General features: G+C 44.7%; 5 protein-coding genes, 1 long non-coding RNA gene and 1 other non-coding gene across 7 annotated transcripts; 4 read left to right on the top strand and 3 right to left on the bottom strand.

Moving 5' to 3' along the window:
* The first annotated feature begins 605 nt into the window (after positions 1-605).
* On the top strand, positions 606-1,538 carry LOC128254419 (histidine-rich glycoprotein). Its single transcript, XM_052983522.1, has 2 exons — positions 606-765; positions 908-1,538. The coding sequence occupies exons 1-2, from the start codon at positions 754-756 to the stop codon at positions 1,280-1,282; spliced, it is 387 nt and encodes a 128-aa protein (XP_052839482.1). The 5' UTR covers positions 606-753; the 3' UTR covers positions 1,283-1,538.
* Positions 1,539-2,650: 1,112 nt separating this feature from the next.
* On the bottom strand, positions 2,651-3,229 carry LOC128254421 (uncharacterized). The gene is made up of 2 exons (XR_008267548.1): positions 2,775-3,229; positions 2,651-2,710 (listed from the first exon to the last, which is right to left on the bottom strand). It is a non-coding gene; the product is annotated as an uncharacterized LOC128254421 (long non-coding RNA).
* A 490-nt stretch (positions 3,230-3,719) lies between these two features.
* On the top strand, positions 3,720-12,517 carry LOC128254500 (pre-mRNA-processing-splicing factor 8). Its single transcript, XM_052983648.1, is given in 16 exon segments — positions 3,720-3,846; positions 4,045-4,683; positions 4,742-4,957; positions 5,018-5,230; positions 5,292-5,417; positions 5,695-6,114; positions 6,176-6,393; positions 6,456-7,507; positions 7,570-7,762; positions 7,987-8,560; positions 8,635-8,785; positions 8,848-9,024; positions 9,086-9,377; positions 9,442-11,171; positions 11,173-11,233; positions 11,236-12,517. Coding segments are annotated over 15 exon segments (7,188 nt in total). The 5' UTR covers positions 3,720-3,846; positions 4,045-4,069; the 3' UTR covers positions 12,387-12,517.
* LOC128254505 (small Cajal body-specific RNA PsiU2-55) lies at positions 5,461-5,638 on the top strand. The gene has a single exon (XR_008267556.1). It is a non-coding gene; the product is annotated as a small Cajal body-specific RNA PsiU2-55 (non-coding RNA).
* A 9-nt stretch (positions 12,518-12,526) lies between the features above and the next one.
* On the bottom strand, positions 12,527-14,560 carry LOC128254501 (dynein axonemal light chain 4). The gene is made up of 3 exons (XM_052983649.1): positions 13,745-14,560; positions 13,594-13,677; positions 12,527-12,867 (listed from the first exon to the last, which is right to left on the bottom strand). The coding sequence occupies exons 1-3, from the start codon at positions 13,808-13,810 to the stop codon at positions 12,703-12,705; spliced, it is 315 nt and encodes a 104-aa protein (XP_052839609.1). The 5' UTR covers positions 13,811-14,560; the 3' UTR covers positions 12,527-12,702.
* A 268-nt stretch (positions 14,561-14,828) lies between these two features.
* On the bottom strand, positions 14,829-22,211 carry LOC128253831 (small RNA 2'-O-methyltransferase). The gene is made up of 3 exons (XM_052982516.1): positions 21,788-22,211; positions 15,984-16,153; positions 14,829-15,868 (listed from the first exon to the last, which is right to left on the bottom strand). Exons 1-3 carry the CDS (start codon positions 22,016-22,018, stop codon positions 15,073-15,075), a joined length of 1,197 nt encoding a protein of 398 aa, XP_052838476.1. The 5' UTR covers positions 22,019-22,211; the 3' UTR covers positions 14,829-15,072.
* LOC128253830 (uncharacterized) lies at positions 16,672-21,730 on the top strand. The gene is given in 6 exon segments (XM_052982515.1): positions 16,672-16,821; positions 17,587-18,127; positions 18,190-18,345; positions 18,403-20,315; positions 20,318-20,398; positions 20,512-21,730. Coding segments are annotated over 5 exon segments (3,048 nt in total). The 5' UTR covers positions 16,672-16,821; positions 17,587-17,739; the 3' UTR covers positions 21,022-21,730.
* Positions 22,212-23,611: the final 1,400 nt, after the last annotated feature.

The following is a 23,611-nucleotide window of genomic DNA, read 5'->3' as shown; positions in this document are numbered from 1 at the left end:
TTTCATTTACACTAGAGATCAAAAGAAATCATTGCTTAAGACTTTTATTATTAAAAGACTTCTGTCATTAATGAACATAAGTTTACAGCAATTTTTAAGGATTTAAAGATTTAATCTATCATGTATATATATAATCCAACCATTATAAAGATTTAACTTGAAGTGAGCTTTAATATAACATAATGGACATATCGGATATATTTTACTTCTTCAATTGGTAGAAACATTTTATTTAATTTATTTACAGATTTAATTTTTAATTTAGACACATTATAAGGTAAGATTATTTTTGCGGTAAAGCTATAGTTGTTGTTCAGCTAACTCTAAAATAAAATGGTCAGTGACTAACTATTTACGACTGGTTCAAAGCTTTTATCAGCCACTATAAGTGTGTATCTCTGTTGGATAAGGTTCTTATAAAATTGTAAAAAAAACAGAAATACTTTTTCAGAGAACTGCAAAGCGCGGCCTGAAATCTTGGCCTGCTAATCTCAGCTTTATGAAAATTATCCAACAGCTGTTCACCGCCAGTTTGTCTATTCGGTTAATGGGCGATAAAACTCAGGCGCACTCAAAAGCGAAAAAAGAAACATATAGCCAACTATGTGATATAGGGGCTTGGGGCTACATATATAAAAAAAGAGATAACGATATAAACAGCAGCGGAAGAGGCTCCGAAAAAACAGTCGAGTGTGGAACGTCGCTGTGTTTAGACGAACGCAAAAGCTTTGTTAATATCCCGGAGTTATCATCATGCTGAAGGCGGTGAGTTTAGTGCCAAGGGGCGGACATTATCTTATCTGGGGGCTTTTAGATATGGCAATTGGTTCAATTTAATTTACTTTCAATCCCTTCCAATTATGTTTTCCCCCCGATTTGCCTTGATTACTTCGGATGGCGTATCCAGATTATTGTTTTTGCCACTGTTTTGGTGGCCGTGGCCTTGGCCATGCAGCCACTGGAGGATAATGAGAGGAAACACCATTTGAACCACAAACGCCAGTTAAGTCAGCACCACCAAGAGTTCCAGGAGTTGAAGCATTCGGCCAAGGATCACAATAAACATGGAAGGAGCCTGCATCATGTGGCATCCCACACTAAGGAGCACAAAGCCCATGAGCACTCCACAGCCCAGAGGAAGGGAAGGCAGGCCAAACAGGAGCACGGGCACAAGAAGAGCCACCACCAGAAGGAGCTGCACTCCCGGAAAGTTCGATCCCACTCAAAGGGCAGCAAAACCCATCACAAAAGGCACACAGGATCGGGATATCGTCGCCACTAGGAGTGATATCTTCTGCCCATGATATATCCTATTTAATTCCTAACTTATGTGTATGTCAGCTGTATCCGGATGCCAAAATAAAAGCGGAGCACTGAAGTCAAGCCCACACGAATTCCTAATACAGTAGTCACTCTTTTTATATAACATAACCCATAAAGTGTGGTTCCCTCTAAATTTGTTTCGACTTGTGAAAAGTACAATTTTCTTACATAATGTATGCCATGACCAAAAAATAAACTCAAATACTATTAAACAAGTTTTATTGCCAACAATAAAATCAGTTTTTGACAACTTAGAAACTTAATTATATAAACTATATCCTTTCTGAAATAGTACAGTTTTTCTGCAGAATTAAGGTTCTGGAACCAGAAAACTAACTTATAAAAGGAGTTTAAAATGGATACATTTATAGTCTATAAATAATATATTAATATGTAGTTTAAATAGGTATCAATTTTAAAACTCTTTTTAGCCATTTCGTATTAAAAAGAGTTTAAATATACGAAAGAATGAAACTATTAAATCAATATTATTTTGAGTTCTTAAAATGAAAACCTCTTTAGACAAAAAAAGGATATATCTTATCTAATGACCAGTTGCTATTAAAGTTAACAAAGTGAAAATTGTGATTGCAAAAATGTAATTATCCCTTAGCCGATATCCACTGTGGAGTCCAGCTCTCTTCGTGACCCCGTTTATTGCCCAAAAATTGAGCTTATGTGGATCGTTAAAGATAGGTCTTAAGTTCAGATGTGTAATTACGCTTGGCCAACTCGGTATTTTTCTATTTTGTTACGTTGGCGGGCCATTGAAGCCTCAATTTCTTTGGAAGCGCCGACCAAGTCCCAAAAATCCGGTTTTAGACAATTGAAATCTGAAAATAATAAACCGCACATGCGAACGTACTCGTGTACATAAAGTGTTTTGTTTTTATTGCAATAAAGCCGGTGTTAATTGTGGTCTGGGGTCAAAAACTCCAAATGACGTCATCGTAATGGTTGCAAGACAGTGAAAGGGTTACATTTTAAGGGGGCTTGTATAATTTCTTTGGTTACATAGGATTTATGGGTCTTAGGAACTTGTGTTTGGGACAGTTAGGGTTTGATATTTAACCCCAAACGGGGTAAATTCGCGGACGGTAAAAGCCGCCACCATAACTGCGATATCCTCCGTAACCGCCATATCCAGAATATCCGCCGTACTTATAGCCTCCTCCATATCCGCCGTAATAAATCGGAGATGGAGCTGCATAGTATCCGTAGCCAATGGTATCAGCCGTAGAAAGATCTCCCTCTGCAACTGCTTGTTTGTTCTGAAAATATTAATTTTATATTATTTGTGTCATTAGAAAATACGATTACGACCTACTTCTATAGGTCCTGCAGTTATAGATCCAATAATAACCAGACACAAAAAGATGGATAGAAACTGAAAATGTAGCAAAAAATAGTTATTTTTACAAATCAAGTTCAATTTTCATTGAAACCAGTACCTTTGCCATTGTTAACCTTATTTGCGAAATTTCACGGGGATGTACTTGGGTTTTTATATTTTTCTCCCAAATTAGCAACTTTTTCCGGTCGTGTTCTGGATAGAAGCGTTGTTGTCCGTAAACTGTGATCCCCAACTGCCGACCAACAATATTTATAGTGGGCAATGCAAAACATCCCGGTGATTGATTTCGCACATGATCATTGATTGGACAAACATTCTGGAGTCTGGGGAAGTCGTTACCCGATGGGAAATGAGAGGTGTTCTATATCAGGGTCAGGCTGATGACTCGATCAGATATTCTAATTCGGTTAATTGACAGTACAAAACATGTTTTCAGTTCACTTTTTTATATTCAACACCATTTTTAAAGTCATTTACGGGTATTGACTTATCAGGTTGAGTACTATTACTTGCTAGCGAGTGTCTACTGTATGAGAAAAATTGGGGAATTACCAGTCAGAATAAATAATATTGACGCACTACCTTAAAAAGTTCCAAATAAATTTTGTTCACACAATCGTTGACTTATGAATCATTTCATCTAATTAAACTAACAGAATTCAAATCAAACGAGGTATTGTTTTATTTTAAAGGTAAATGTTGTATTTCTGTTAAAACTTTTTTCAATCTTGTACAATTTTTAATATAACAGCGAGGAAATGAGCACAACAATTAGTTTACTTTTTAATTTCTGTTAAGTTTTAAGTAAAAGTATTAATTAATAACTTTAAAAAATTATAGCATTTTAATAAGCCAGCAGTTATGTGCAAATTGGATAAGAGCATGCATAATCTAAAAATAATTAGTATAATAGTGATTTTTAAATAACCGTTTTTGCATTTTGATAAAAATCGAGAACACTGTGTTGTTACCTTGTCTTCGCATGCTTAATTCTTGGAAAAACTTCGATACTATCGGCGACTTAAAACCTCGATGACATCGACGTTAACATCGATGTTTCCCCATCTCTAACTGGAAATAAATGGCTGCCGCATGAAAAAGAAAAACGTTTTGCAAACCGGGAAAATTGTGAATTGCAGCCGAAGAAACGAAGTAAAAGTGAAAAATAGGTAAAATACTTCACAATTAAATGTTGAGCGATAAAGTTAATAAGAACTTTACTTAGGGGAGGTCGAAATAATAGCCTTTTCACGGCGTTGTGAAAATTGCAAAAGACCGCGACGTCGGCGGCATTCGATTTCTCCCCCCTCCGAACAAAACGTGTCTGTGTGTCATAAAGTGTACATCTTTTTCAATTTATTGATTAGGAACTAGAAAAAGTGCAGCGGAACGATGTCCATTCCGCCGTACATGATACCGCAGAATGCGTGGGCGGCGCAGCTGATGGCCCAGCAGGCCTACGCGGCGGCCCACGCGCAGCAGGCTCAACTGCACGCCCAGCAGCAGATGGCCAACCAGATCCAGCAGATTCCCCCACCAGGAGCACCGCTGCCGCCGACCAGTGGCCACGCCAATGGGATTCCCATCCCGGCCGGCGGACAGGGACCGGGCTTGGGTCAAATTCCCACACCCAAACCGGACATCCTCACCGAGGAGAAGCTGCAGGAGAAGGCTCTCAAATGGCAGCATCTGCAATCCAAGCGTTTCGCCGAGAAGCGCAAATTCGGCTTCGTGGACACTCAGAAGGAGGACATGCCGCCGGAGCACATCCGGAAGATCATACGCGATCACGGAGACATGACCTCTCGGAAATATCGCCACGACAAGCGGGTCTATCTGGGCGCCTTGAAGTACATGCCGCATGCGGTGCTCAAGCTGCTGGAGAACATGCCCATGCCCTGGGAGCAGATCCGGGATGTCCAGGTGTTGTACCACATCACGGGAGCCATCACCTTTGTCAACGAGATTCCCTGGGTCATCGAGCCCGTCTACATTGCTCAATGGGGGTGAGTTAACTTCAGTTTTTCCTTGTTTTCCCAATTAATAAGGTAATCTATTTTAAAGAACCATGTGGATCATGATGAGGCGTGAGAAGCGCGATCGTCGCCACTTTAAGCGCATGAGATTCCCGCCCTTCGACGATGAAGAGCCGCCTCTGGACTACGCGGACAACGTTCTCGATGTGGAGCCCTTGGAGGCCATTCAAATTGAGCTGGACAATGATGAAGATAATGCTGTGTACAAATGGTTTTACGATCATCGTCCTTTGGTGGATACGCAGTGAGTTTTGAGCTAGCAACTAATATCAATTTTGTTGGTTAACATATATTTCTGTTCTAGATTTGTAAACGGCTCCACTTACCGCAAGTGGAATCTTTCCCTGCCCCAGCTGGCCACTCTTTATCGGCTGGCCAACCAACTGCTCACGGACCTAGTAGACAACAACTTCTTTTATCTGTTTGACCCCAAAAGTTTCTTCACCGCCAAGGCTCTAAATATGGCCATTCCAGGTGGACCTAAGTTTGAGCCCCTTATTAAAGACCACAATGTGGGGTAAGCGCTTTGGCAGCCTTAAATTCCATAATCGGAGTTTAATTTTCCCTTGATTTTTCAGTGACGAGGACTGGAACGAGTTCAATGACATTAATAAAGTCATCATTCGGCAGCCCATTCGCACGGAATACCGCATTGCCTTTCCCTACTTGTACAACAATATGCCGCATTTCGTGCACTTAAGCTGGTAAGACCCTTTATTTTTTAGAAATTAATAATCTAAAATTTTATTTACGTGGTAGTAACGTTTCCAAGTGAACAACCTCGCTGGAAATGCTTCATGTCGCGTTAGAAAAACGTCGAGCTCCCAGCTTACTACCAATTTTTTGCGATAAAGGGGAGCTGCAATGAATATGTTCGTGGCGATTGTTAAGAATAAATCGTGACTGCTGATAGTTGCATACACATAAATACATTTAAAGAAACAAGAATTTTAAATAACCAATGGCTTTCCTCCATTTCAGGTATCACACTCCCAACGTGGTCTATATCAAGACCGAAGATCCAGATCTGCCAGCCTTTTACTTTGATCCGCTCATCAACCCCATATCCCATCGCAATGCGAACTCAAAAGTGCAGGAGCCACTGCCGGATGATGACGAAGACTTTACGCTTCCGGACGATGTGCAACCGTTCCTGCAGGACACTCCCCTGTACACTGACAATACAGCGAACGGCATTGCCTTGCTCTGGGCACCTCGTCCTTTTAATATGCGCTCTGGCCGCTCCCGCCGCGCGATCGATGTTCCTCTAGTCAAGTGCTGGTACAAGGAGCATTGTCCTCCTGGCCATCCGGTCAAAGTGCGCGTTAGCTACCAAAAACTGCTCAAATACTATGTGCTCAATGCGCTGAAGCACCGCAAACCAAAGCCACAGAAGAAACGGTAAGTTAAATTGGTCTTTAACTATCATAGTCCCTTTTAAAGGTTTAATTTCACTTTGCAGCTACCTCTTCCGTTCGTTTAAGGCCACGAAATTCTTCCAGACCACCACCCTGGATTGGGTTGAGGCTGGATTGCAGGTTTGCCGTCAGGGATACAACATGCTGAACCTCTTGATTCACCGAAAGAATCTAAACTACCTGCATTTGGATTACAACTTCAACTTGAAGCCGGTGAAGACTCTTACCACCAAGGAGCGTAAAAAGTCACGTTTCGGAAATGGTAAGTTAACTTTAAGCTGGAAATTTCAATGGTAATGCCTAACTCTTATTTTTATCTATTAGCTTTCCACTTGTGCCGTGAGATCCTGCGTCTGACCAAGCTAATTATTGACTCGCACGTTCAGTATCGGCTGAACAATGTGGACGCCTTTCAGTTGGCCGACGGACTGCAGTACATATTCGCCCATGTGGGCCAGCTGACTGGCATGTATCGCTACAAGTACAAGCTGATGAGGCAGATTCGGATGTGTAAGGATCTGAAGCATTTGATATACTACCGCTTCAACACTGGACCTGTGGGCAAGGGACCGGGATGTGGCTTCTGGGCTCCGGGTTGGCGTGTCTGGTTATTCTTCATGCGCGGCATTACTCCTCTGCTGGAGCGCTGGCTGGGAAATCTGCTGTCGCGTCAGTTCGAGGGCCGACACTCCAAGGGCGTGGCCAAAACGGTGACCAAGCAGCGCGTCGAATCCCACTTCGATCTGGAGCTGCGTGCCTCCGTAATGCACGACATTGTGGACATGATGCCCGAGGGCATAAAGCAGAACAAAGCGCGTACCATTCTGCAGCATCTTTCGGAGGCGTGGCGTTGCTGGAAGGCGAACATTCCGTGGAAGGTGCCCGGTCTGCCAATTCCCATTGAGAATATGATTCTGCGATACGTCAAGATGAAGGCCGACTGGTGGACAAACACGGCCCACTACAATCGCGAACGTATCCGACGAGGAGCCACTGTGGACAAGACTGTGTGCAAGAAGAATCTGGGGCGATTGACGCGTCTTTACCTGAAGGCAGAGCAGGAGAGACAGCACAACTACCTGAAGGATGGTCCGTACATATCACCGGAAGAGGCTGTGGCCATTTACACCACCACCGTGCATTGGCTGGAGTCGCGTCGCTTTGCGCCCATTCCATTCCCGCCCCTATCGTACAAGCACGACACCAAGCTTCTGATTCTGGCCCTGGAACGTTTGAAGGAGGCGTACAGCGTCAAGTCCAGATTAAATCAAAGTCAGCGCGAGGAGTTGGGTCTGATTGAACAGGCTTACGATAATCCGCATGAGGCCTTGTCCCGCATCAAGCGTCATTTGCTCACGCAGAGAGCATTTAAGGAGGTTGGTTATCCGAATTCAAGCTTGTATTCAATTTGATTTAATGATTATCATTTGAATTTCAGGTGGGCATTGAGTTTATGGACTTGTACAGTCATTTGATTCCCGTCTATGAAGTGGAACCGCTGGAGAAGATCACGGATGCATATCTGGATCAGTATCTCTGGTACGAGGCAGACAAGCGACGTCTTTTCCCGCCATGGATCAAGCCCAGCGATACCGAGCCCCCACCATTGCTGGCCTACAAGTGGTGTCAAGGTGAAGATCAGTTTAAGATCAGCTACCAAATAGGAATCTCAATTGCAGGGCATTTTGGGTGTGTGATTTGTAGCAAAGTGATATGTATTTGATCATCCCCTTGTTGCAAACCTCACGCCAAAGATGAGACCTATGAAACAACATTAGTTAGAGTAGTATATTGGTGCTTTGTCTAAGGACCTTTTAAATTAAGACCTCACTAAGTTAATTAAATCCAATTATAGGCATCAACAACCTGCAGGATGTGTGGGATGTGGGTGAGGGCGAGTGCAATGTGCTGCTGGAGTCCCGATTCGAGAAGCTCTACGAGAAGATTGACTTGACGCTGCTCAATCGTCTGCTCCGCTTGATCGTTGATCACAATATCGCCGATTACATGACGGCCAAGAACAACGTGGTGATCAACTACAAGGACATGAATCACACCAACAGCTATGGCATCATCCGCGGCCTGCAGTTCTCCTCGTTTATCACGCAGTACTATGGCCTGGTGTTGGATCTTTTGGTGCTGGGTCTCCACCGATCCAGCGAGATGGCTGGTCCGCCCCAAATGCCCAACGATTTCCTCACGTTCCAGGACGCAGTCACTGAAACCGCTCATCCGATTCGCTTGTACTGCCGCTATGTCGATCGCATTCACCTGTTCTTCAGGTTTTCGGCGGAGGAGGCTCGTGATCTCATCCAGCGCTACCTCACCGAACATCCTGATCCGAACAACGAGAATATTGTGGGCTACAATAACAAGAAGTGCTGGCCACGTGATGCTCGCATGCGTTTAATGAAACACGATGTCAATCTGTAGGTTTTCCTTTTATTTAAATTCAAGTTTTTCTGATACTAAAGAATATTATCTATTATCTTTTGCTTTGAAGAGGTCGCGCCGTCTTTTGGGACATTAAAAACCGCCTGCCACGCTCTGTGACCACCATTGGTTGGGAGAGCACCTTCGTCTCTGTTTATTCCAAGGACAATCCCAATCTGCTGTTCAACATGAGTGGATTTGAATGTCGCATTTTGCCAAAGGTTCCTTAAGCCAAACATTTTAGTCTAAGATCAGTTTATAATTTATTGTTTTCTCCCCACAGTGTCGCACCCAGAATGAAGAGTTTACCCATCGCGATGGCGTTTGGAACTTGCAGAACGAAATTACCAAGGAGCGCACAGCTCAGTGCTTCCTGCGTGTCGATGATGAGTCGCTGGGACGCTTCCACAATCGAGTGCGACAAATCCTGATGGCTTCTGGCTCCACTACATTCACAAAGGTAGTTGGAAACTTTTATACTTCCTTTTTATTATAAGTAAGCAATAACAATGTAATTTCAGATTGTGAACAAATGGAACACGGCGCTTATAGGTTTGATGACCTACTTCCGCGAGGCTGTAGTCAACACTCAGGAGCTGCTGGATTTGCTGGTCAAGTGCGAGAATAAAATACAGACCCGTATCAAGATTGGTCTGAACTCTAAAATGCCCTCCCGTTTCCCGCCCGTTGTGTTCTACACCCCGAAAGAATTGGGCGGTCTGGGAATGTTGAGCATGGGCCACGTCTTGATTCCCCAATCCGATCTGCGCTGGTCCAAGCAAACGGATGTGGGCATAACCCACTTCCGCTCTGGTTGGTTTTAAAACAAGTAGAGTTCTTCTACATTTTGCTAATGAATGCACTTTGTTACTTTTAGGCATGTCTCACGACGAGGATCAGCTTATTCCCAATTTGTATCGGTACATTCAGCCCTGGGAGAGCGAGTTCATCGACTCGCAGCGCGTGTGGGCGGAATATGCGTTGAAGCGCCAAGAGGCGAATGCCCAGAACCGTCGGCTTACACTGGAGGATCTGGAGGACAGCTGGGATCGCGGAATTCCGCGTATCAACACACTCTTCCAGAAGGATCGCCACACACTGGCCTACGACAAGGGCTGGCGCATTCGCACCGAGTTCAAGCAGTACCAGGTGCTGAAGCAGAATCCCTTCTGGTGGACTCACCAGCGGCACGACGGCAAGCTGTGGAACCTGAACAACTACCGCACGGACATGATCCAGGCGCTGGGTGGAGTGGAGGGCATCCTGGAGCACACCCTCTTCAAGGGCACCTACTTCCCCACCTGGGAGGGTCTGTTCTGGGAGAAGGCCTCCGGGTTCGAGGAGTCGATGAAGTACAAGAAGCTGACCAATGCCCAGCGATCCGGTCTCAACCAGATTCCGAACCGTCGCTTCACCCTGTGGTGGTCACCAACCATTAATCGCGCCAACGTGTACGTGGGTTTCCAGGTGCAGTTGGATCTGACGGGCATATTCATGCATGGCAAGATTCCCACGCTGAAGATCTCGCTGATTCAGATCTTCCGAGCGCATTTGTGGCAGAAGATCCACGAGTCGATTGTGATGGATCTGTGTCAGGTGTTCGATCAGGAACTGGACGCCCTGGAGATCGAGACGGTGCAGAAGGAGACGATTCATCCGCGTAAATCCTACAAGATGAACTCGTCGTGTGCGGACATTCTGCTCTTCCCCGCCTACAAGTGGAACGTATCGCGGCCCTCGCTGCTGGCCGACACCAAGGACACCATGGACAACACCACCACCCAGAAGTACTGGCTGGATATCCAGCTGCGTTGGGGCGATTACGATTCGCACGATGTGGAGCGTTATGCGCGTGCCAAGTTCCTCGACTACACAACGGACAACATGTCCATCTATCCCTCACCCACGGGCGTCTTGATAGCCATCGATCTGGCCTACAATCTGCACTCTGCCTACGGCAACTGGTTCCCGGGCTGCAAGACCCTCATCCAACAGGCCATGGCGAAGATCATGAAGGCCAATCCCGCCCTGTATGTGCTTCGTGAGCGCATCCGCAAGGCGCTGCAACTCTACTCGTCGGAGCCAACGGAGCCGTACCTCAGCTCGCAGAACTACGGAGAGCTGTTCTCCAACCAGATCATCTGGTTCGTGGACGATACCAACGTGTATCGCGTCACAATCCACAAGACATTCGAGGGAAATCTGACCACGAAGCCAATTAACGGAGCCATCTTCATCTTCAATCCGCGAACGGGTCAGCTCTTCCTGAAGATCATTCACACGTCGGTGTGGGCGGGTCAGAAGCGTCTGGGCCAGTTGGCCAAGTGGAAGACAGCCGAGGAGGTGGCCGCGCTTATTCGATCGCTGCCCGTGGAGGAGCAGCCCAAACAGATCATTGTGACGCGCAAGGGCATGTTGGATCCGCTGGAGGTGCACTTGCTCGACTTCCCCAACATTGTGATCAAGGGCTCCGAGCTGCAGCTGCCCTTCCAGGCGTGTCTCAAAGTGGAGAAGTTCGGTGATCTGATCCTCAAGGCCACGGAGCCGCAGATGGTGCTGTTCAACCTCTATGACGATTGGCTGAAGACCATCTCCTCATACACGGCCTTTCAGTCGTCTCATCCTCATTCTGCGTGCTCTCCACGTGAACACCGAGCGGACAAAGATCATCCTAAGCCGGACAAGACCACCATCACGGAGGCGCATCACATCTGGCCTACGCTGACGGACGAGGAATGGATAAAGGTGGAGGTGCAACTGAAGGACCTCATTCTAGCCGATTACGGCAAGAAGAACAACGTGAATGTGGCCTCGCTGACGCAGTCCGAAATCCGTGACATTATCCTGGGCATGGAGATCAGTGCTCCATCCGCACAGCGCCAGCAGATCGCCGAGATCGAGAAGCAGACCAAGGAGCAGAACCAACTGACGGCCACCACCACGCGAACGACAAACAAGCACGGCGACGAGATCATCACCTCCACCACGTCCAATTACGAGACGCAGACCTTCAGCTCGAAGACCGAATGGCGAGTGCGAGCCATCTCCGCCACCAATCTGCACCTGCGAACGAACCACATATACGTGAGCTCGGACGACATCAAGGAGACCGGCTACACCTATATTCTGCCCAAGAACATACTCAAAAAGTTTGTCACGATCTCCGATCTGCGGGCACAGATTGCCGGCTACCTGTATGGCGTGAGTCCGCCGGACAACCCGCAGGTGAAGGAGATCCGCTGCATCGTGATGCCGCCGCAGTGGGGCACCCACCAGACGATCAACCTACCCAATGCCCTGCCCACGCATCAGTATCTCAAGGACATGGAGCCGCTGGGCTGGATCCACACGCAGCCCAACGAGTTGCCGCAGCTGTCGCCGCAGGACATCACGACGCACGCGAAGATCATGCAGGAGAACTCCAACTGGGATGGCGAGAAGACGATAGTGATCACATGCTCCTTCACCCCCGGCTCCTGCTCCCTAACGGCCTACAAGCTGACGCCCTCGGGCTTCGAGTGGGGCTCCAAGAACACGGACAAGGGCAACAATCCCAAGGGCTACCTGCCGTCGCACTACGAACGCGTCCAGATGCTGCTCTCCAACAAGTTCCTCGGCTTCTTCATGGTGCCGGCGCAGAGCAGTTGGAACTACAACTTCATGGGCGTGCGCCACGATCCGAACATGAAGTACGAACTGCAGCTGGCCAACCCGAAGGAGTTCTACCACGAACTCCACCGCACCTCGCACTTCCTGCTCTTCTCGAATCTCGAGGACGGCGGCGATGGCGCCGGCGCTGATCGGGAGGATGTGTACGCGTAGAGGGCGGTGCGCATCTGGAGTCAGTCTTAGGTTCTTCGTTTAGTGCATACAAACAATTTTTATAAGCGTGTTTTCAAAATGCTAGCGTCTAGGTACATTTTGTAATAAAATCCATTCTCTTTTACCAACAAGTCACATCGTTGTTGCCATGGTATTCATTGCTTCGCCGACGTTCAGGCTTAGTATTCACAAACATTCGTTAATGGTAAGTGTTCTGCTGTATGTATGACTAAAGTTAATGCTAAATTTGTGTTTGGTTCGGTTTTGGTTTCTGATTCCGGTTTCTAGGTACGTTCGATTGACTGCTGACCCGCATTCAGGAGCACTTCCACAGCACGATGGCCAGGTTGCCGGCAAAGAACAGGTACAGGATGTTCTCCGTCTCGTAGGAGACCTCGAAGCCGAATCCCTCGCCCACGACCACATGCCAATAGATGCCGAACTTCTTGTCCATGTTTTCCTTGATGATTTTGGCAGCGTGCTGGTAATGGATTTTCAATTATAAGTTAACTTTATTATGTAGTTGGGGGTGAACTGCAATAAAAGGTTCTGGTTTGTCCCAAGTACCAAATTGTTTATTTAATCGAATAAATAATTTGAAAACAATGTAAAACTTTGTGGAACCAATATTTGTAACAAGTGATTGCTTTAGAACTACTTTTAAGTTTGAAGTTTGACCAATTTATTTTAGGAAATATAAGATTAAGGAATGAGTAATATTTCCTCTAAAGCAATCAAAAGATTAACGTTTTAGATGGGCTTTCCTTTAAGATAGTCCACTTAAAAACATACAATTTTGAATTTTATTTCATCATAAAGTAATCTTAAGATTAACGTTTTACAAAGCAATCAAAAGTATTAAAGAATAATGTTTTACATGGGCTCTCTTTTAAGAGTTTACTTAAAAAATTTAAAGTTTGAAATGTATTTCCACATAAATCAATCAAAAGATTAACGTTTTAGATGGGCTCTTCTTTAAGATAGTCCACTTAAAAACATACCATTTTGAATTTTATTTCATCATAAAGTAATCTTAAGATTAACGTTTTACAAAGCAATCAAAAGAATTAAAGATTAATGTTTTTCATGGGCTCTCCCTTAAGATAGTCTCTTTTAAAAAATTAATTTTTTATATTTTTTTTTTCTTCATAAACCAATCCAATGATTAACGTTTTACATGGGCTCTCCTTAAAGATAGTCCACTTACCTCATAGTTAGATGAGTATTTCTCGCAGGCGGTGATGGACAGTTCAATGGCCTCTATCCGCATCTCCTCGTTCATGTCCGAATGCTTAAATCGGGCGTCATATAAGTCAGGATTTAATGCGGGATTAGTATATATACTATACTTAACCAACCTTCACCAAGGGATAGACATGAACGATTTTCTTCTCGCCCTCCTTGCCCGTTTCCTCATCCGCCATGTCTGCGATTCACCAGCGACTGAAGGAAGCAACCGAAATAGTAACTATCACGGAGCCAGGCTAATGTAATAAAAATCGAGTTAAATTCCTATTTACATGTGACACACAAGTCAAGGTAAAGGCAGCACTAAAGCAGCAGCTATAGATGTGTATGAATGTACATATAATATGCTATGTGAATGGCAGGTGAATGTTTATGAATTCTCCGTTTTTGCGCTATTGTCACGCCAGGATGGCTGCTATGGCAATTGGTTTTTGGGCACGGTTTCGGTTTCGATTGGCCTGCCAGCCTGTCAGGAGCGAGGTTGACTTGCAACTAAAACGATGAAAACGGATCCGCCGGCTCCGTGCTGACGCCAACTCCATTAACTGGCAACCACAACGGCCGGAGTTGAGTTTCTGCGCCGGGGGAAAGTTGATAGCCACACTCGTTCGGTGTGCGCTGCGTTTGCGCCAAGTCCTGTGCATGCTAAAGGTCCTTCGGGCCCCTGCTCCTGCTTCCTGCATCCCCGGTTTTAGTTGCAAACAAAAGCAATTTCCGTGCGGGTGCCACTGCGAGACAGACGACGCGGCGTCACAGTCATCATCTTGGCGGCAACCCCAATTTTTGCCAGGATTTTTGCACTCTAAGTGGTCAGCTGGGGGAGGAATGGCCATTGATGCTTCGGGAAAAACCCACCCCGCATCCCTGATGATGATGCACTCAAAATGTCAACAGATTGTCAGTTAACAAAACATGGGGAATGGTTTGATTCTATTTTAGTACTCAACATGGAGTTAATGACTCGAAGAAATTGTGTCTGTTGTTACAGTAATTATAAACTTAAATGTAAGGTTTCCATACTTTAGTAATATAATATTGTTAGTTAGGAACTAGTTTCCTTATTAGGATCTTTGGAAAGTTTTATCTTAATCGTAGAGTCATGTTCTATAACATCTTTCAAAATTATAATCTCTTAAAAAATAAAAATCCTTTAAAAATAAAAATATTCAAAAAAATTATAAAAAATCCGTTTAGGTAAGCTAACTGTTTTTTTGCCAAATATATTTTAACTAAGATATACTCTGAGAAAATAGAGTTTTTAATTTGACGATTTAGGTGCTAAAAAATTTTTAAAAGTAAAACAAAACTTTCTTAAAAATGTTAGTAAAACAAATTTGGTTCGACTTTTCAAAATGGTTTTAAACCAATTTTTGCACGTAAAATTGTTGCTAGTTTAAAATTTAGTAGCAGTTAGTCCTAGAGTTTTTTGCGTCTTAAGTTAAGTTTCAGGACTCAAGTCCCAGCATTCCTCTTCTTCTTGATCCTGATCGATCAACACAGCCTCCTGGGAAAGACGTTCAGACAAGTCACAAGGATCGAACCACTGCGATTCCTCATCGGAGTAATCGGAATCTTCCATTACAACGTGTTCATCCTCAACTTTTATGTTGTTCTCTTGTAGTAATTCCACCAAAACATCTTTAGTGGCTCCTACGTAGTGTAGGCGTTCTAATAGGTCTTCAATTGACATTTTATAGGTGTCCTGGAAAGGATCCTGCTCATTCTCAGAAAAATTAGCCATTCTTTTGAATCGCTGCAACTCAATCTGGACTTCGGTCCAGATCTTTTCCTTTTCGGTACGTGTATCCTTATGAAAGGGATAGTCGACGGAATGAATGAGCTTGTATGGAGTCGATTCTTCATCAAGCTTAGGTGTGGTGACCAAAGAACTCTCCAGCTGCATCTCCAGAAAGTCCTTGCGAACGAAGACAGCTAACTGGGACACATGACCCACGGATTCAATGTCCTTGGGCGGATTCCCCACTCCCAATAAGGAGAACATATAGTTCGGATACTTCTCAACAATGCTTAAGCACCAGGTTTTGAACTCCTCCCGGGTCCATTCGAACTTGTGATCGTCATGGCGAAATCCATTCGGCAGCAATGGATTGAAGCGCGTAAAGATTACGTTGTAATCTGAGTTTGGGGTGCTGAAGACCACCAATTTGGGCTGCATAAAACCAAATACATTGGATGGGATTTTGGACAGAACATCGTCGTACACATGCTCGATTCTGGAAGTAAAAATAGGTGAGAATTTAAATAATGCAAAACATTATTTTATAAATACTTTAAAAATTTAAGATTGTATTGAAACTAATAAAATAAAATAATAACATTAAAACGCACAGTTCCAAGGCAACTACGGCATCTGTATCTCGCAATTCTTCCGAAGAATCTGCAACGCTTCCCTGAAGAATTCGGACGTTGAGAGGACCCAAACGGTGCCTTATATAGTCCGATACCAAGGGATTAACGCTTGTTGAATTTTTCCTTAGCAAGGGCTCGTCTATATCAACCTGCAATAAAGGATTTTTCGAAAATAACCGGCACTTATTGGAGCCAAATGAGAATGAAGATATAACATTTTGTTTATTTGTTTGTTTTAAACAAAGTAAGAAACAAAATAATTTAAAGTAACCAAAAGTATCAATTTCTATATAAATATATTTTTAGTATATAATATATACTGAATGAAATATAAAGTAAAAATTGTTCTTTATAAAAACTTATGTTTCCTAGCATTAACAAAATGAATTAATAAAAAAACATAGTTTTACAACTTTCTACCTTAATTTTAATTTAAAGTTTAATATATTTATAAAACTAGTTAAATAAAAAAGGAATATATTTAACAGATTGTTTAAATATAGGTTTTAACTGGTATATAAATTCATAACTATCAGATGGAACTAATTATTAAAAACTAATAGCAGTTTTAATTCAAACGTTTACTTGTGTAACGGTTCATTAAATGCATAAATCATTTACAGGCACCGGTCACACTAGTCAAATCATTTTTCCAGCCTCGACTGCGGTCACACTGCAAAAACTGTGCGTGTGTGTGTGTGTGCAGCAGTGCACAGGAAGAATGTGTAATTGTTACGAAAAGTCAAATGGAAACGGAATTATAATAGCAATAATCGTGTGAATGTGCAATTGGGCACTGTTGCACCGAGTGAAAAGTGTAAGCATTACGATAAAACACCCCAAACGGAACAAATCAGCGGAAAACCCCCAAACATTCGAAACGGGGCAAAGAAAACGTAGAAAAACAAGAAGAAGAGAACGAGCAATACGTGAGAAAAATACATACTGCAAACTCAATTCGACTTTGGGCCGCGATAGCAACTAATTACCACGTGAAAAGCGCTCAGTCTGAGGGAAAAACCCTGTGCAACTGAACAAACATGCCAGCATTTAGTTCTTTGTTTAATAATGCCGGCCAGAAAATCGATTTTTTTCGGAACCCTCAGTATGTTTGTATGTCGGTGTGTTTGTGTTTCCAGACATGGTGGTGCGTTCGCGTTTGTTTGTGTTTGTATTCGTGCCCCCGGACGCGCAGCAAATTAGATCGCTTTGCAGCACTGCCAGGAAAGATAATGAAAAAAAAAAACAACTAAATCGATCGAGGGGGAAAAATTATCACGTTAAAATGACCAATATCCAAATAAAATAACCTCAACGGTTACAAACACCGTATAGAAAATCATGTTAATTATGCCTGATCTCATACTTCAAAAATAGTCAGCACTCGCGCTTTGCAACACTGCTAGGCACAACAATAAAGTGACTAAAATGACTTGGGGGCAAAAAACAAACAAATCCTAATAGCACAAAAACTCAAAAAACTCTCGTTTGAATAAAAACAATACTAATTTCTGCCTGAATACCACATACCATAAAAATAGATAATTAGTAACCTGACCGTTTCTTCTTCTATCCCCTTCAGTTGATAAAGAACCGCCGTTGAAAGCGGAATCGCACAAAAACAAGCCAGCTTTCGCAAACAATTGAAATTACACCGCTTAAAAGTGAGACTGAGTCACAGAATCCAAGGGGAGTTACCTCCGCAAACACACCCACATCCTCGCCAGCTGCCGACATGGGCAAGCGCCTCCAACTGGAGCGCCCAACCACGGAGCGCAGTGCACGCAAGCGAAAGCGTTCGGCGGTCAAGGACGCCGTGAAGCGCCAGCGCTTGAGCGGCGGCTCCAGCAGCGCCAATGGCTTCGAGTTCCACGAGAACGACGACGAGGAGTCCTGCTCCTCGGCCGGATCCGCTGGCGGCATGGCGGTGGATCCACCCACACTGTTGCACACCCCGCAGGCTCGTAGTTTGCTCCTGACGGGAGCCAGCATCGCCAGCGATCACAATAACTCTAGCGTGATGGAGTCACCGCGTCCGGTTTACACGCTCCGGCCCTCGGTGGTCAATGGAACCATTCTGAGGGACGTGCTCTCCAAGGCCTGGCGCTTGGGACGACCCATAGGTGAATGCTCGATGAACATCAATCTGTTTCTCGAGAAAACTAAACCATATTCTTTTCCGCAGGGAAGGGCAACTTTGGCGAGATCTTCCTAGCCTCGGATGACACCGTATGCCCGGCCAGCTCGGAAACAGCCAAATACGTGGTCAAGATAGAGCCACACTCAAACGGCCCCCTTTTCGTAGAGATTCACTGTCTGATCAACACATCGCAGAGCAAGGGTGAGCATATTGAATCAACTTCCCTCCATTACATCAGCACTCAAACGCACATTACAGATCTATCAGATGTCGGGGAAGATGCTGCCATCCTGCCAGCCCAACAGACGCATGCCCTCAGCAAGGGTCCGCCCTCGGGGATACCCAGCTTTATTGCCTCGGGCACGCACTTCTTTGGAGATGCCCGCTATCGCTTTCTGGTGCTGCCGCGCTTCGATCGCGACCTGCATTCGCTGATCAAGAACTCAAGGGTCCAGCAAAAGTCACTCCTAGTGCTGGCTGTGCACATAATCAATGTGCTGGAGAATCTGCACGACAAGGGATACTGTCATAACGATATCAAGGCCCAGAACCTGATGGTGTCCAAGTGCAAGTACCTCAGGAAGCAGGCGGTGCCGAAAGGCAATGGCTACGACGAGCACTACGAGGAGAAGCAGCAGACCACAGATAGTGGCAATAGCTCGGAGCAGGAGACCAACGACGATGACTACTTCCTCAAGAACGAGAAGTTCGCCATGAAACGGATTGCGCATATTAAGCAGGATGACGACGAAGATGATGAGGATTTCGACGATGGCGCAACATCGAACAGCAACAACAGCAACAGCCTGGACATCTACCACACGCCAGTGAACAAGAAGCGAGCTGCACGCAATCCCGTCCAGTTCAGCGGCTCCAATCCTGTGCGTTCGTGTCGTCGCGAGAAGCGCAACTCCATGTACGAGGAGATGGTCAAGTCACACTATCTGCGCCCCACCAAGCGCATCAGCTACCGCGAGGAGTTCAACGAGGAGGGGTATCCCAAGGCGACCGAGGAAAACAGTGATGAATCGCCGGAATCGTCTGATAACGAGTCCGATGAGTTTATTCCGCCCTCGTCCCTCCGTTCGTCTAGCAAAAGAGGGGGGAGGAGCGCTCTGGTAGCCAGTCCCAAAAAGTGTCTGGTTTCGACCCGGGCCACCCGTCACCAAGAGAAGCTGAAGAAGGAGCCCGTCGATGAGCACAAAGCGCGTAGCAGGGGCAGCAAGCACGGTGACAGCCACCCAACTGAGTACAAGTTCCTGCCCGTCGAGGAGGAGCACGTTTTCCTCATCGATTTTGGACTGGCGTCCAAGTACCAGGATCGCGGAGTGCACCGGCCCTTCATAATGGACCAGCGGCGGGCGCATGACGGCACACTGGAGTTCACGTCGCGCGACGCCCACCTGGGCGCCCATTCGCGGCGCAGTGATCTGGAGTGCCTGGGCTACAACCTGCTGTACTGGTCCGAGGGCTATCTGCCCTGGAAGGACGTAGCCCAGCAGCAGCAGCAGGAAAAAGTGCACCGCGCCAAGGAGCTGTTCATGACGGACGTGCCCGAGATGCTGCGACAGTTCTATGGCAAGCAAGTTCCTAAATATCTGGGCGAGTTTCTGCTGCAGATCGTTCAGCTGGCCTACCAGGAGCGACCCAACTACGAGCGCTACCGCAAGATCTTTAAGCGCGAGTACCAGCGCCTGGGCTACGATCCCAGTCAAATGCGTTTGAGCAGCGAGGAGATCCTGCGCACTTGTGTCTCCGCCAAGGATGTGGTCGATGGCAGCAAGTGCGACATCTTCGAGCTGAACAACAAGATAGCCACCAATGTGATGCGCAACTCGGCGCTGAACACCCCGTTCCAGGAGCATTCGCTCACCAACCGCGTCTCACCCAAAAATCTGCGTTCAAAGTCCAACAAGAAAACGGCGAAAAAGAAGTTCTCATGGGCGGAGGTGCTCTCGCAGGATCCCGATCAAATAGCCCGCGAACGGGCGGTCAAGGAGTTCGAGCGGGAGGAGTCCATCTGCCCGCTGGAGTCCCGTCTTCCAAAGCGCTACGAGGGCAAGCCCACCTACGCGATACTGGCCATGGAGCAGAGTCGTCGCGAAAGGGGCTTGGTTGTCCAGGAGCATAATGACGACGACGACGGAGAGGAGGATGATGATGAGGATGGACGGAGGACGAAGAAGATGAGAACCAGGAGGCCCAGGGTGATGAGGCAGAGGAAGAGGAGGACGCGGATAGCGTTGATGGTGAAGTGAGTTTAAATCATTTGAAATTAGAATCGAAACCAGATGAAAGGAGAATTGGCTTTCAACTGATTGAGATTTCTATGAAGCCAGTACTAATATTTTCCCATCTCTTTTGCAGGATGAATCGGATGGTGCAATGGAGGACAGCGAATGCTCCCGCCATTCCGCGAAAGCTCCGCGTGGCCGTCCCAGGGGCACCGCCCGCAAGCGAACCACCAGCAAGCAGAGCCAGACGCAGCAGAACCAGCCGCAGCCGCCGCCCGTGAAGCCCAGTCGCGGTGTGGGACGTCCGAGCAAGAACTCGACCGTCGTGCGGTTTGCTCACGGCAAGAGCCGCTCCACGCCGCTGTCGGCAGTGGCCAGTAACAAACGTGGCTGCGCCACACGCAAGGAGAACAGCCACAGCAACAGCTCCACTCTGGCCTCGGCCACCGGCGAAGGCGAGCGGAAACTGAAGTCGAGCCGCTTGCGCAGAGCTCTTTATAAGACTGAACCCAAACACGGCGAGCACGATGCGGAGAACAACTCGAGCCTGCTGGAAGTGCAGAATCTGTACGGCGAATACGATGACGAGAACAACTACGGCAAGGGGCGCGGTGTCCACTCGTCCAGGCACTGTCGCAAATGATTGCCCCAGGATTAGATGACAATTAGGAATAGAGACTAGGACCGATCCAATTGGATGTCGGACAACAACGGAAGCAGATGATAAACCGGACAGAGGAGCAGAACAGAAGAAACCTAAATTCGTTTTCAAGTATTTTTAGTGGTAATTAAGGTACGAACAGGACAGATCCTACTTATATACATACAAACATACTTCGACTTCGGACCTGAAAGGCGGCAGGCGAGGCGTGGACTCGATCTAGTGAGACCGACTTCATGATGTGTAATTTTGGTTTTTTAAACATTAAATCGATAAGTTTTCGTAAGTTTTTTGGTTGGCACGCTCAGCTCCGTAGGGAAGATGTTGTTGAATTATCCATTATACCATGTAGTACCCAGTTGTAAGCGATGTTTATGTGTTTAAAGTTTAAACGGTGCGCAGGAGCAGTGCACCACGATTGCCTTGATAGCAAATGATTGATCATTGATTTTTAAACTCCTATTTTATTACTTGAAATTTTTATGTTAGTTACGTTATATTAAAAACATCATCCTATAGATTCACCCACATTTCATGCAGCCCGGTACATACTCTCCTCAAAAGTATTTAATATAACTAGATAAAGTTATTTCGTAAACATGATACAAGTCTAAGCTAGGATATATGTATATGCGTGTATAAACAAGCAGCGGAAATAAATAAAATAGAATTGTATTTCCTTAATAATTAATCGCGAAGTGTGGTGTTCTTTTCTTAAATATTGGTAGAACAAACTGAAAGTGCTTACCAGTAGAATGTTTTCGATTGTCTCAATGCGACGCATAAGCTGGAAAAAGCGCATTTCGGCACAGCCGAACTCTACAACCTTTTTGATGTGGTCCTTCCAGCGGGAGTCCTCCAGGATCTGAATGGCTGCACAGTAGCGCTGTTCGTACACTGGTGGATCGAAGGTGATCCCGGTTTCAGTCATGGTTGTTAGGGTTTGGAAATCCCCGCAAGGAAACTTGTAGGAAAACATTGCGCTTCGTTTAAGAGTGACCACTGGGCTGTATGACAAAAATCCTTATAGATTTCAAACGGTAAATATATCTTGAGTAGAGATTATCCTATCGATAGTTATTGAATTTGAATTTGGGCGGTACTTTTGTGGCACAGAAATCTGTAGAGGTTGCTGTCAATTAAAAATTAATCGGAAACTAATCTGCTTTTTGACAATTATGTATATGATTGCTGGATTTATACTATTTTACCATATAAGGCCTTAAAGGTTTGAACTGGGGCGTTGTGGCATAGGTCACTAAAAAACTTTAAATAAAAATCAATATACTATAATTACAAGACATAAAATATCTCAAGAAACATATTAAAAGCTTCTAGACTGAACAAAAAGTGAAAAATCGGTTAACGTTTTTAAAAAGAATAAGTATAAGAACTCCTAAAAAGTTGTTTAAGTTTTTTTCAGTTTTTCGAGAAGTGTTATTATTGAAAATAATAAATAATAATAATTCAAAATAATTCTTTAATAATGTTCTAACGATATTTAGAAATTTAACATTTTTTTAATTATTAATTATTAATTTTTGGCTCGAAGATCCACACTTTTAAAAGACTTAATTAAAGGATCTTAAGTAACTGTATATCCATACTTCAAATGGCATATTCTCCTACACATAATACTCCTTTGCATATTCAAGAACCACTATTTTGAATCCCCAACTTTATGGAAATCAGGCTGGCTTTTGTGGTCAGGGTAATCACGCAACTTCCGGCATCCCTTCCGGACGACCTTCGCTGCAGGTGTTTGCCTCACTGGGTGGTGAACCCCCACCAACCAGCAGTCACTCGGCCGTCGAATTTGCGGACAGGTCTGCAGGCCGCCGTGGGAGCTTATCCATATTGGTACAACTATAACGTTTAATGCCCGGATAATGCCAACTCTCCACATGAGAAACGTTTTTGACTTTTCAACCTGCTGCCATAATTTCCAGGCTAATTGCCCCGTGCTTGAAATGGAAATTTAGAAATCAATAAATTTTAGTGCCCCGCACTGGCGGAGGTCCTTTGCCCACGGTTGCCATAATTATACACGTCGGCTGTGCTGTCGCTGTGGACTGGCTTTTGTTATTGTTTGCACTGAAAGACGTTGCCGGGTCTCATAAAGCCATCAACTCCGGCAGAGCACTGAAAAAAACGTATATTTCTAGAATGGGTTTCACATTTTTTTACAACATTTTTAAAACATTTTAAACAAAGTGGGTTGAAAAATACACAAATATTCATTAGGCATTAAATTAAATTAGTTTCCGATGTATTTTTAAAAATAAAGTTAAGGAATATTCATAAAAAAAATATGAATAAGATAAATCCAAAAGATTGACTTAACAAAGTTGTGTCAATTTGTTTTATTAGTATAATAGATTGCATTGTTATTTATAATAATTTTTAGTTCGAATTTTATTAAAAATTTTTTTTCTTTACCAAAACCTATTGAAAATTGTATTTGTAATTTGAAAACCAATCAACCAAAAAGATCAAGAAAAATGTAAAAAGAATTTACAAAATTACTTTCGTAAATCCTATAAAAATATGGAAAATTCGTACAACTTTTGAG

Source organism: Drosophila gunungcola, assembly GCF_025200985.1.
Source record: "Drosophila gunungcola strain Sukarami chromosome 2R unlocalized genomic scaffold, Dgunungcola_SK_2 000004F, whole genome shotgun sequence".
Lineage (NCBI taxonomy): Eukaryota > Metazoa > Arthropoda > Insecta > Diptera > Drosophilidae > Drosophila > Drosophila gunungcola.
The sequence above is the reverse complement of the archived record's forward strand: the minus strand, read 5'-3'. Positions and strand labels throughout refer to the sequence as shown.